Source organism: Dreissena polymorpha, chromosome 15 (assembly GCF_020536995.1).
Source record: "Dreissena polymorpha isolate Duluth1 chromosome 15, UMN_Dpol_1.0, whole genome shotgun sequence".
NCBI lineage: Eukaryota > Metazoa > Mollusca > Bivalvia > Myida > Dreissenidae > Dreissena > Dreissena polymorpha.
This window is the reverse complement of record NC_068369.1, coordinates 41,268,369-41,281,436: the sequence shown is the minus strand read 5'-3', so window position 1 is coordinate 41,281,436 and position 13,068 is coordinate 41,268,369. Positions and strand designations below refer to the sequence as shown.

Here is a 13,068-nt window from a genome sequence, read left to right as displayed (position 1 = left end):
TCTTTGTACAATCTTTCTGAGTTTTGTTCTTACCAGTACCAGAAATACTGCTTCGTAACTGGAGTATTGCATCATTGATCCAGTCTAAGTTTTCCAGGTACTGAGGGATATCTTTTGGGGTTGACCAAGGATATCTTGGTAATTTTTTTACAAGCGCCTCGTTTGGTTGATGAAGCTTAATCTCTTCTGTCTTTCCTTTTTTTGGTTAACTAAGTCTGTTTTTCATCAGATGATGTGGCAGCCGTTCATACGCCTGGCGACGAGTTCTGTCTTCCATGAGCTCAAGGCCCGTGAAGGTTTTCAGCTCTTAAAATGGGTTGACCGCATGTCTTCCTGAAGTTGATGGTGATGAGCCACTTCTTTATCTAGTCCTCAAGAACTTTCAGCGCCTCTTACATCCGGTAATGTGCGTTTGTGATTTGCTCCTGTATGCATCAGAGTGAAAGATTGTACGCATAACTTGCCCCAGGCAACAGAAGAGACATGAAAACATCAGATATGGATGGGTTGAGGACTCCCTCCCCCCCCCCCCTTTGCGGAACTCCTTTTCTCAGTGTCTTCGCACAGCTGTGATGTCCACTACACGGATTTATGCTTTCCTGCTGTTATAGCATTGGCAGGCCCAGAAGAACATATTTATTTTTACAACCGTCCACACCACTTTTTTGTAGCTTAAATTCAGTCCTTTTTTCAGGACTTATAGAAGGCATTCTCCATGTCAATCAAGATCGTCAGGGTGTTTCTGTTCTGTTCTTTCCCTGGAAGCCATCTTCAATCTTCTGGGCAATATATGTCACCTGGTCCTCAGTTTAACAATTTTGCTGAAACCTGCCTGCTCTGGAGAATGATTATGTTCTTCTCTTATTGCTTAGAGAGCCTGGTACATATAAGCAGTTCCATTAGTTTTCTCATACACCTGATTAGACTTATGGGTCTGAAGCTGTCCACGTTTGCTCGTCTTTGCCCTTCTTGTGGATCGGTACCATATCAACTTTTCCCCAGAATGTGTGACACATGGCGTGTCTTTCAGCTAGTTTGAAGATTTTCTGTAACTGTGTTTTTGCCCTTGCGCCTAGATGTACAAGCATTTTGTTAGTGATTTTGTCTGACCATGTGAATTTTGGATACACAGCTGTCCTGGCATCTGCTGGTTTGTGGTGGTTAAGCGGCTTGGTAATGTGTTCCTCCTAAGAAGTTCTTCTTTCCTTTTTTACCTGGGCCTTTCTGTTTTCAGGTTAAGTTGCTGAAGTTCTAATAACTATTTAAAAAAAAACATGTTTGCTTTTTCTCTTCTTCTCAGCAACTTTTGGCATTGTGAGACGGTTAACATAAAGGGTTTCCTCCACTTTCTGTCTACTGCTGCTGACTTTATTATCATTCTCTTGAAGCTCTACCGTCCAAAAAGGGCCTGTAGTTTTGGATGCACCATGGTGATTGTTACTCAAGCTGTTTTCAGAATGGCCTGATTGAAGTTTTGGGTGAATCGATTGGTTGTTAGGTTGTCTGTAAAGGTACGTGAGGCTTGATATAGTGATCAAGTCAGCCGTAGTGTACTCCTTCCTTTAAAACGTCGTGGAGTTCTATAGCCTGTACTAGGTTGATATCCAGCTTAACTAGTCTGTGGGTGCTGCCTCACTGGTAGTAATGGTCTACTTGAACAGATGATCAGTTGCAAAGTCGAGCGCTGGGAATGAATTTGACAGCCACCTGCCTGAGGTGTGTGGGTCTTCTGGATCGTTCAGCAGCACCATTTTTGAGTCAATCAGCCAGTTTTTTCATCCTGTCCTCTTCTGTACATCTCTTCATAGCCCAACAGGTTGAGTTTCTTTTGAAGTCCATAAACACCAAGCTGGTCTTAGTGGGTAAGTTTCCTAGGTGCTGTAGAGAAAGTCCATAGTCTTTCAAGCACAAATTGTATATTGTAATTACAGACCTGTGCATTGTGATGTTAACTCTGGGTCTTGGGAATATGTGGCTAATATTCGTCAGTCCTCTATCCTTCAAACTGTCCAGCTAGGAAAGCCTCGTCAGGACTAAACACTCACGTTGGCATAGCTCACCAGGTCATAGAGGCCCTCAAACCACACCACGTCAAGAAATCAGCTGTTATTTTATTAAATTATTTTTTAAAATCCCTCATGCAGGTCGAAATGAGGAAGTATTAAGAAGGGCAAACTTTTGTCCAAGATTGCAGCAAGTCAGCCATTTTGAAGGTGATGAGACTTTTGGCCCATCTCCAGTTGACCCTTACATACTTAGTATTCCTCCACCTTCCAACAGGACTGGTGTATGTTGTAGTAATACATCTGTCAAATGATGTAAGAATCCACATAATTGAAGTATTATAGTTGATATTTTTTGTTAAAACCACGTGCATGAGACCTCCAAACAATTGGTCAGAAGTCAATTAACAACCATAAATATAGATAATTATCCCCCGCCAAAGGCGGATATTGTTTTGGCATTGTCCGTCCGTCTTTCCGTCCGTCCGTCTTTCCGTTCGGAGCCATATCTTGGAAGTGCTTTGGTGGATTTCATTGAAACTTGGTACAAGTATATATATGGATTAAAGGATGATGCACGCCAAATAGCATTGTACACCATCTGTTAATAACAGAGTTATGACCCTTTGTATCTTGAAAAAATGCTTTTTGTTTGTGTCCAGAGCCATATCTTGGAAGTGCTTTGGTTGATTTCATTGAAACTTGGTATGAGTATATATATGGATAAGAGGATGATGCACGCCAAATGGCATTGTACACCATCTTTTAGTAACGGAGTTATGGTCCTTTGTATCTTGAAAAAATGCTTTTTTGAGTGTCAAATATAACACTTTTGTGTCCAGAAGCATGTTGGCAGGGGATATCAAATCAACGAATTTGCTTGTTTCTCATATATGTGATTTCTCAACAAATTCTCCAGACTGTTGTTTAAATTATTGCATTAAATCAAACATCTGAAAATGGTCTCTGATTGTTTATTAATAACAAGAAACATGTAAACATATGTATGCTTGTGCTTAACAAAAGCAACAGGAATTCAAAACTAATGAAAAACTAACAATTGATGCAATTGAATACTTTGTTTGATGTTGAAGATTATCATCACCTTGGTAGAAAACAATTTATATATTTGTAATTATGTTTCACAAACACCTGTAAAACAGATGTCAGAAAAGGCAATGCAAATATTTCAATACAATTAACTACTGGTATTCACTAACTTTTCCTATATGATCTGTGTCATACAATAATGGGTTTTATTCCATATATGGCCAGAAAGCCCCAGACTAGCCTGTGCAATCATGCAGTTTGGTAAGGAGCTATGCTTTAGGCTCTTAACTCTTTCAGTGCTGGAACCGAATTTTGAAGGCCTTTGCAAACAGTTTGGATCCAGATGAGACACCACAGAACGTGGTGTCTCATCAGGACCCAAACTGTTTGCTATTCTTATAGTAATCTTTGAAAAAAATCGACAAAAATGCTAATTTTAGAAATTCAGCAGACGACATTTTAGCAGACGACAAATTTCCCAGCATGCAAAGGGTTTAGCAAAGGGTAGCACCTGGTCAGACTGCTAAAGCTACTCTGGCCGCATCTGGCATTAGACCCATTCTCACACAACGTGGCTTGTATTAGGCAACCTCATTTGCACCTTATGCTAATTCTCTTTTTCTACTGTATTTAACATGCACACTAGCATCGGCATATCTAACAAATGATAACAGTGTAAAAAGCATTTAAGTAAACAATAGGTGATTTATTTGTTAATTCTGACAGCAAATGATAAATGTAATTCTTCTGATGTCATACAGTTATAATAAGACAGTGGTTGAAAGAAAAAAAAGTATTTTAGCTTTAGGTTTTTGCATTTGGTTTTATATACAACACAATAACGCAAATACAATAAATCAGAATTACTTTGTATGACTCTAATCTAGCAAGCAAAATGACACATAAAAGATAACATAAATTTGTTACATTAAACTTTCAAGGTGTTGAAGTAGAAAACAAACATATTTATCGAACAAAACAAACTATATTTTCAACATTTGTTTAATCAACCGTGCCTAAATATAATGCATTTGCAGGTGCAAATTATAAATATTGTTTACTTGTCTGCTTTATTTAATGCTTTGATTTAAATATTTACTTATTAACTGATTAAATGTTTAAACACTTTGCAGGTTAAATGGAAGATACATTGACATAGAAATCGCTTATTTTTCAAAGCAATTTTAATACACCCTTTTCTACTTGACCAAATGTGTATTTTTGCTGAATACAACAAATAATTAAATCAAAATTTAGCATGACCTTATTTGAGACTTCCTCATAAAAACTTCAACAAAAGCAAGTTGTACTTTTGTAATTATCAGCACCACACAAAGTATATTCAACAACAAAATTGCATAACTACTGAATAATGTCAATACATTGAATATAAATTGGTAACACAATTTTCTACACCTTCCAACAAACTGCAACATGGCAAGTTTATGCACTACCCCATTCACATTTGCTTCAAACAATTCAAACTGTCTTTAGTGCCAGCACCACTATTTGTGCTAAGCCTGTGTCTGTTTCCATAGCACTTCATGGAAAATGGATAACATTTATCAAAATTATAAAATTATGTGAATGTATAATTTTAAGGCTATTTTATATGAAAGTATTTAATAAATAATGTTCAACAATGTTTTTTTTTTATTTTGGCATAAGTTCACATGTGGATATTTGGACTCTTGAAGTATTTCTAAATTATAAGAGACTTTTTCACAAATATTTTTTAAAGACTGTTAAACAATTAATTTATTAACAACATTTAATTTTTGAAATAGATATAGAAAATCATTAAAAAAACAAAAACAATTATAATAAAAAAAATGGATAAATTATTGATGAAAGCCTTACAAACATATTATTAAACAAGGTCTGTTTGTAAAACATGCATGCCCCCTATATGGGCTGTCAGTTGTAGTGGCAGCCATTGTGTGAATACGTTTTTTGTCACTGTGACCTTGACCTTTGACCTAGTGACTTGAAAATCAATAGGGGTCATCTGCCAGTCATGATCAATGTACCTGTGAAGTTTTATGATCCTAGGCCTTATTATTCTTGAATTATCATCAGGAAACCATTTTACTGTTTCAAGTTACTGTGACCTTGACCTTTGACCTAGTGACCTGAAAATTAATAGGGGTCATCTGCCAGTCATGATCAATGTACCTATGAAGTTTCATGATCCTAGGCATAAGCATTCTTGAGTTATCATCTGGAAACCATTTTACTATTTCGAGTCACTGTGACCTTGACGTTTAACCTAGTGACCTGAAAATCAATAGGGGTCATCTGCCAGTCATGATCAATGTACCTATGAAGTTTCATGATCCTAGGCGTAAGCATTCTTGAGTTATCATCAGGAAACCATTTTACTGTTTTGAGTCACTGTGACCTTGACCTTTGACCTACTGACCTAAAAATCAATAGGGGTCATCTGCCAGTCATGATCAATGAACCTATGAAGTTTCATGATCCTAGGCGTAAGCATTCTTAAGTTATCATCCGGAAACCATTTTACTGTTTTGAGCCACTGTGACCTTGACCTTTGACCTAGTGACCTGAAAATCAATAGGGGTCATCTGCCAGTTATGATCAATGTACCTATTAAGTTTCATGATCCTTGGCGTATGCATTCTTGAGTTATCATCCGGAAACCATTTTACTATTTCAAGTCACTGTGACCTTGACCTTTGACCTAGTGACCTGAACATCAATAGGGGTCATCTGCCAGTCATGATCAATGTACCTATGAAGTTTCATGATCCTAGGCCTAAGCGTTCTTGAGTTATCATCCGGAAACCATCTGGTGGACGGACTGACTGACCGACCGACTGACATGTGCAAAACAATATACCCCCTCTTCTTCGAAGGGGGGCATAATTAATGATATTGACTCAATATGATATATACATTTCTTTGTGAATCTATGCTGTTGTTTTTTTCAAAATCTTTAATTTGCAAAACTGAAAAATACCTTTAATTGAAATGACTTATTTCCATACCTTTAAATAAAATTATTAATTTCCATTAATTCATAATGACAATCAATGGTGCCCTGTTAAGTTGAACTCATAAATGTTACTCCATTTCTTGTCAACTCAAGCATGCAATGGTCATTCTTTTTGTTTTGTTGCATTTTATGTTTCAATGTACAGTTAATTTAACATTATAGTATTGTTTGGACATTATATAATGTCAATACAACATTTACATATATGCATTAAAATGTTTGCAAAAGTTTACAAATAAAACATTATTTTGTCAATCTTGCTTTTTTGGTGCAAAGACAAAATATAAGTATGAACACTTCAATAATTAAAAGCAATTTCCATGTAGATATGTCTTTTACTGATAAACATGACAACATGTACATATGAACAATTGCACGTTTTTTTTGTCTTTGGATTTTAAATAATCTTAAGAATTTTAAAGGATTGTATTAATGAAAACAATTGTTGATGAGATTTTTAGTGATCAAATTATGAAACAAGAGCTCCGCAGTTGGACGCATATGCCCCCCTCCCCCCTCAAACAGGGCTTTGAACAAGCGACCTCAATTTCAATAGGGGTCATCTACTGTCCAAGGCCAATGCACATGTGAAGTATCAAGCCAATTTGTCAATAAGTTGATGAGTTATTGATCGGAAACGAATTTCACACTTGTTGTGACAGTAATCTTGACCTAGTGACTCCAATTTCAATAGGTGTTATCTACTGTCCAAGACAAAAGCACATGGGAAGTATCAAGCGAATCGGTCAATTCATTGACAAGTTATTGATTGGAAACGATTGTTCACTTATTGTGACAGTGACCTTAGACATAGTGACCCCAATTTCTTTTGGCATAATCTACTGTCCAAGGCCAATGCACATGCGAAGTATCAAGACAATCTATCAATTCGTTGAGGAGTTATTGATCGGAAACTATTTTCACACATATTGTGACAGTGACCTTTGACACAGTGACCCAAATTTCAATAAAGGTCATCTACTGTCCAAGGCTATTGAACATGGGAAGTATCAAGCCAATTGGTAGATTGGTTTACGAGTTTTTAATCGGAAACAATGTTCACACTTATTGTGATAGTGACCTTGACCTAGTGACCCCAAATTTAATTGGGGTCATCTACTGTCCAAGGCCAAAAATGCACATGTGAAGCATCAAGCCAATCGGTCATATCATTGACAAGTTATTGATCTGGTCTAAAACAACAGACCGACCGACATAGAGCAAAACAATATATCCCCTCTTCTATGAAGGGGGGTAAAGAAGATTAATTGCTTATCATCAAATCCCAATACTGAATATGGATTAACCAAAACATGGAATCATCACAGACTTGCAAAGCTATTGCCAAAAAGTGAAGATACTGGTAAATCTATCTCATCTTGCAACAAACCTATACATATCCTACAAAAAGCATTCACTAGATAAACAATTCACAACATTAACATAATCATAACAAAAAAGTTGAACACAAAATTAAAAGGACAACAAGATAACGCAATATACAATATAATTTTATATCCATAACAGTGTTTGTATTTTACTTTTTGGTCCAACAATAAATGCAATGGAACTTACCCAGTGCAATAATATGATAATAAGATGCCCATTTAATGCTGCTGAAAAAAGTTAAACATTTGATAAATAAACTGTTAACAGTATCATGACCTTTTTAAGCATTTTTATCTTAAACAATTGAAATAGCAAGCATGAATATTTAAAACTACAAGAATGCAACTGAATTAAGAAATATTAAGTCTACAACAAATCAAATGTATTGCACTGTGAATAAAATTGTTCATTAAAGAGGGCTTACAGCCCTAAGGGGCTCACATGAGAAACAAAAGAACTAACGGTAACTGTTCTAAAAAGCTTATGTTCTGAGCTAGTTTCATTACAAAGGGGCAAATAAGGTGACTTCTCGCTCGTTCACAAGGCTTCTATGTAGCCCAAATAGAAAAACTGCCAAGTCCCCTGGCAGCCATGTTTTTCAACAGACCTGCACAATTTTCAAATTTAGCCCATGTATCAATAAATACAAAAGACACCATAAACATTTTCTGCTCATTCAACCAAAAATAGTTGTAAAATTGATTTTAGATTTTTTTTGTTTAAATAATCATACATGATCACTAAAATTATCATGCCTTTAAAAAAAATTATATTTGTAATTCAAATACCTTTTCAACTGACTCATATTTCATAAAAAGATTATGATCTTGAGAAATTCACTTTATTTAAAGATTGAAAAACACCCCTTACATAGAAACAGGCCACAGACCCTGAGCTATGTTCACATGTTAATGCTTATTTATATCAAAGGCAAGGTTTCTATACATAAACCTAACAACAAATGTGTGTCCGCCACTAGCAAAATTTCACACATAAAATTATGCTGTTTGTTAAACAGAAATGTGCTCCTCTGGGATGAAAGCAACCATTAAAACATTTATTTTGTGTGGCAAAACGATCACAATTGAGATAAATTGATAAATTTGAACTCTCACTTGAGCTGATAAATACCTCCCACATATTGCTAGACAAAGAGAAAGCAGCTTTATCCCTTTTTTATGACTAATATCTTAGGTTGCATGACTGTGAGCTACATGCCCAGTCTGGTATGGCTAAAGTACATACCGAGTATAGGCGAGTTAAATTTATGTACAGTGGTATGAAATTTTTCCATGTCAGCACAATTCTTGGCCCTGATAGACAAATATTTGACTTTTCATCTTGATCATTTATCATTGCCTGGTCATGAGTGTTAAATGTATGTGTAATTTATCCCTCCAGGAATATAGAAGTTATGGTGAACAAAAACAAAAGTCACAACGTGATTGAATAAGTTGAAACATTACAAAACAAATGCTTGCTAAGATTAAGCACATGCATTAGCTCTGAAAAGAAATTGATGATTCATTTTATGGGTACTTGAAGTTCAACTTACTAGTGTTAATTCTGAAAATGTCTTTTTATCTACACAACTGAGATTGTCACATCAGAAAAATAATCTTTTTAATAACTTCTCAAAAATTTTTGACATCAGACCCAAACTTTGGGATTACATCTTAATCATCATTTAGCACCAAAACTACTTCTGTTTAAGCACATTTAAATATTGAGATCTGCTGGATGGAAGACTAAATAAACCCAGTGTAAATATTTATCATAAAAATAAGAACACAGTGTCAAAGTTGCTCTACCAATATTTGTGATTCTATGTGTTAATGTTGATAGAATCAATGTGTTTGATTCAACACTGTTTTATTTTTTGAGAAATTATTAAGATTGTTTATTTTATTCTCTAGTTGAACGATGTATTTGAAATTCTTTGAATAGCTCAGGAAACTGTTACCACTTAGATATGTATTTTGACACATATGTAGTCCCATAGAAAGTTACATTTAATTCAATACCTTTCTTACTAGATTCAAGTTTGAAAGGCTTCATTTCCAACCCTTAGATACTGATGAGCAGCAAACAGCATAAAACCTGAACAGACTACTTGCAGGCTGTTCTGGTTTTATGCTGTTTGCACAAAGCCATTTTTACTTTGCTTCTGAGTGGAAAAGGGTTAAAGCAATTTCACCTAACACACATGTCATAGTATAACATTGTCTAGTAAGGTTAATAATAAATTTGAAACATGTAATTTTGATCTTTGCATGTGCGTAAAGTCTATTTTGTAGATTAGCCTGTGCAGTCAAAACAGGCTTATCAGGGACAATAAATTATATATTCACTAAGAAGAAACTTCCTTTAAACAAAAAATACCATAAAAGCGGAAAGTGTTTCCCTGATTAACCTGTGCAGTCTGGGATAATACTTTTCAAAAATCATTAAGCCCCATTTCCCCATAACAAGGCTCAGTGAAAATCTCAGTTTTCACTCTATGCTTAAATGTGTCTTGTTCTGATTAAACTGGGCTTAATTCATGTGCGTAAAGTGTCGTCAAAGATTAGCCTGTGCAGTCCGCACAGGCTAATCAGGGACGACACTTTCCTCTTAAACTTGATTTTCGGTAAGAAGGGACTTCCTTCAAACTAAAAATACCATAAAAGCGTAAAGTGTCGTCCCTGATTAGCCTGTGCGGACTGCACAGGCTAATCTGGGACGACATTTTACGCACATGAATTAAGCTCAGTTTTCTCAGAACAAGACACAAATCTAAAAAGAACACAAACCTATATTGCCAAAAGACGTCATTTTGGATGATTTGTTAAACTCTCTATACAACAAAAGATGACCACTTATAATAATAACTGAACACAGAAATATACTAACAGGGTTCTACATTCTATCTTAAAAAAAAACACACACTATGCCATCAGGTTTAATTGTTCTTTACATTCTGTACAACAAAACTTTCTTAATAGCTGTTGAAAACTCTATATATCAAATCTATTCTTTCAGGTTAAATAATTCTTAACACCCTTTGTAATAAATCTACACTATCAGGTTTAATTGTTCTAAACACTCTGCATAAAAAAACATACAAATAATCTAGCACCTAACTACCGTAAATACACGAATAAAATACGCCCTCGTGTAAAATACGCATCTCAAGAGTTTGGTCCAAATCAGTAAAAATTGAAAATCTGAGTAAAATACGCACTAAAAAAATTAGTGTCCGAAATCCGCCATGACGCTGTCATTTCCGAAAAAATGTGTCAATATATTTTTTGTGTTGTGAAAATAGTCAATCAATTTGGCGTTATCAACCATCTGTTTCACAGTAATACCATGGAATATTGATTGCGATGTGTTATCGTGCCGTTGTCATGACAGTTACAAAATAAATATCTCTGTCAATTGTTTATATTACCGTTGATTGTTTTATTTATGCAAACATATGGTTGATTTGATACTTCACATGGCCCTTCTCAACGCCTTTACCGATAACACACGCGCCACCTTCTGACACCCGGGTCAAGCAGTCATTATTGCAAAAAAAAGAAACAGAGACGCTGTTTTTTTTATAACATTTAATTCCATTTGACAATATTCAGAACGATAATAATTATAATAATAATTATTATTATTAAATATCTATAATACCGATGGTTGGTTTATTTAGCATGTATGGTAATATACGGTGTAGCCATTACAATTACTGTAAGCACAGTTGTCCCCCTGTATGTAATGGTGTTATTCAAACTGGCTGACACACAGCAAAAAACAACGATAAAGTTGAAAATTTTCACAGGAAAAATGTTGTTCTGCTCCTATTCGTATATAATACGCACCCCCTACTAATTAAAATTCGGCAGGTAAAAAAGTGCGTATTATATTTGTGTATTTACAGTATACCTGTAAGATTGTTCATTTGATTTGCTGTATGTAACAAACCCATAATGCTAATCTAATAGACAGATCACAGACATAAATCACATAAATTTATATATCAAGGATTCTAAATGTAGATCTGTATCCCAAAGATCTATATGTTAAGCATTTTAAACCTACATATCTACAGTCTAACAGATCTATATCTCACAGACCTATGTCTCAACGCTCCTTCAACACTGAACAGTCATCCACAACCACTCTACATTTTTATGGAACTCTTCGAGGAAGTCATATTGGAGGAGAGAGCCCCTCGGCAGATACACTTGAGCTCGTCAACGAGGGTTTCATATCGATACGAGGCCCGAATGTCCGGTATGTTGGTGCGGCTCACGTCATTTCCCACAACACCCTCCTTTGTGTAGTTTAAACCCAGCCAGTGTTGTTTCACCTTAAAAACATTTAAAGCCATAATATCCAATACTAGAAACCAAACCATTTGGACATATATTTGAGTGATACTAGTTTTGAATTTCTTTTGAATTAGTTGGTAGAACATATCATGGATACTTTTCCAGCATGCTTATTTCTTAAGGGTGATTAATTAAACATGTACTCAGAATTACATGTCATTACTTACAAAAAGCAGCACTTTGCTGAGTTTCAGCTACCATCAGTAAATTTCCACTCTGACAGAATTATGGTAATAAGTTATCTTACACAAAACATACAGACAAACCTACCGGTACCTGAAGTAAAACATGTACCTGACAAAAACTATTATGGACTAAACATGCAGACATAAATACCACAATAACCAATCTGACAGAAACAACTATGTGCTATGACAAACATAACAACAACAAAAAAAACAAAAGTATATCACCAATCTCTAGGAAGTATTATGTTTTTTGTCACACATGTGGGAAGCAACTTTGATAGATTATGTAACTTGCTATCTCATGCATATAACATGAGCACCAAATACATGTGAAGCTACTGTGATAGAGGTTTTTATGTGCTATCTCACAAATAATTATCACATTAGCATCTTCCACATGTGAAGCCTCACATTGGTACCTACAAGGTGTGGGAAACCACTCTGACAGACACTGTTACGTGCTATCTCACACATATCAAAATGGTACCTACCAGGTGAGGGAAACCACTCTGACGGACACTATGACGTGCTATCTTACACATATCACATTGGTACATACCAGGTGTGGGAATCCACTCTGACAGACACTGTTACGTGCTATCTCACACATATCAAAATGGTACCTACCAGGTGTGGGAAACCACTCTGACGGACACTATGACGTGCTATCTTACACATATCACATCGGTACATACCAGGTGTGGGAAACCACTCTGACAGACACTGTTACGTGCTATCTCACACAAGTCACATTGTTATATACCAGGTGTGGGAAACCACTCTGACAGACACTGTTGCATGCTATCTCACACATATCACATCGGTACCTACCAGGTGTGGGAAACCACTCTGACAGACACTGTTACATGCTATCTCACACATATCACATTGGTACCTACCAGCTGTGGGAAACCACTCTGACAGACACTGTTACATGCTATCTCACACATATCACATTGGTACCTACCAGGTGTGGGAAACCACTCTGACAGACACTGTTACATGCTATCTCACACATATCACATTGGTACCTACCAGCTGTGGGAAACCAC

The 13,068-nt window shown here is 35.8% G+C and overlaps 1 protein-coding gene across 10 annotated transcripts in view; it reads right to left on the bottom strand.

Annotated features, from left to right (window-relative positions):
• Positions 1 to 2,961: 2,961 nt before the first annotated feature.
• The window catches only part of LOC127860348 (AMP deaminase 2-like), a 71,356-nt gene continuing 61,249 nt past the window's right edge, over positions 2,962 to 13,068 (bottom strand). For 5 of the 10 annotated variants that reach the window (XM_052398364.1, XM_052398370.1, XM_052398372.1 and 2 more), the window contains 2 exons: positions 7,168 to 11,806; positions 2,962 to 6,751 (listed from right to left, as the gene is read on the bottom strand). In XM_052398364.1, coding sequence (XP_052254324.1) covers positions 11,618 to 11,806 — 189 coding nt within the window. In that variant the 3' untranslated portion in view covers positions 2,962 to 6,751; positions 7,168 to 11,617. Of the gene's footprint in view, positions 11,807 to 13,068 lie in introns of all 10 variants that reach the window. The other 5 variants (XM_052398368.1, XM_052398366.1, XM_052398369.1 and 2 more) reach the window with 5 other exon arrangements.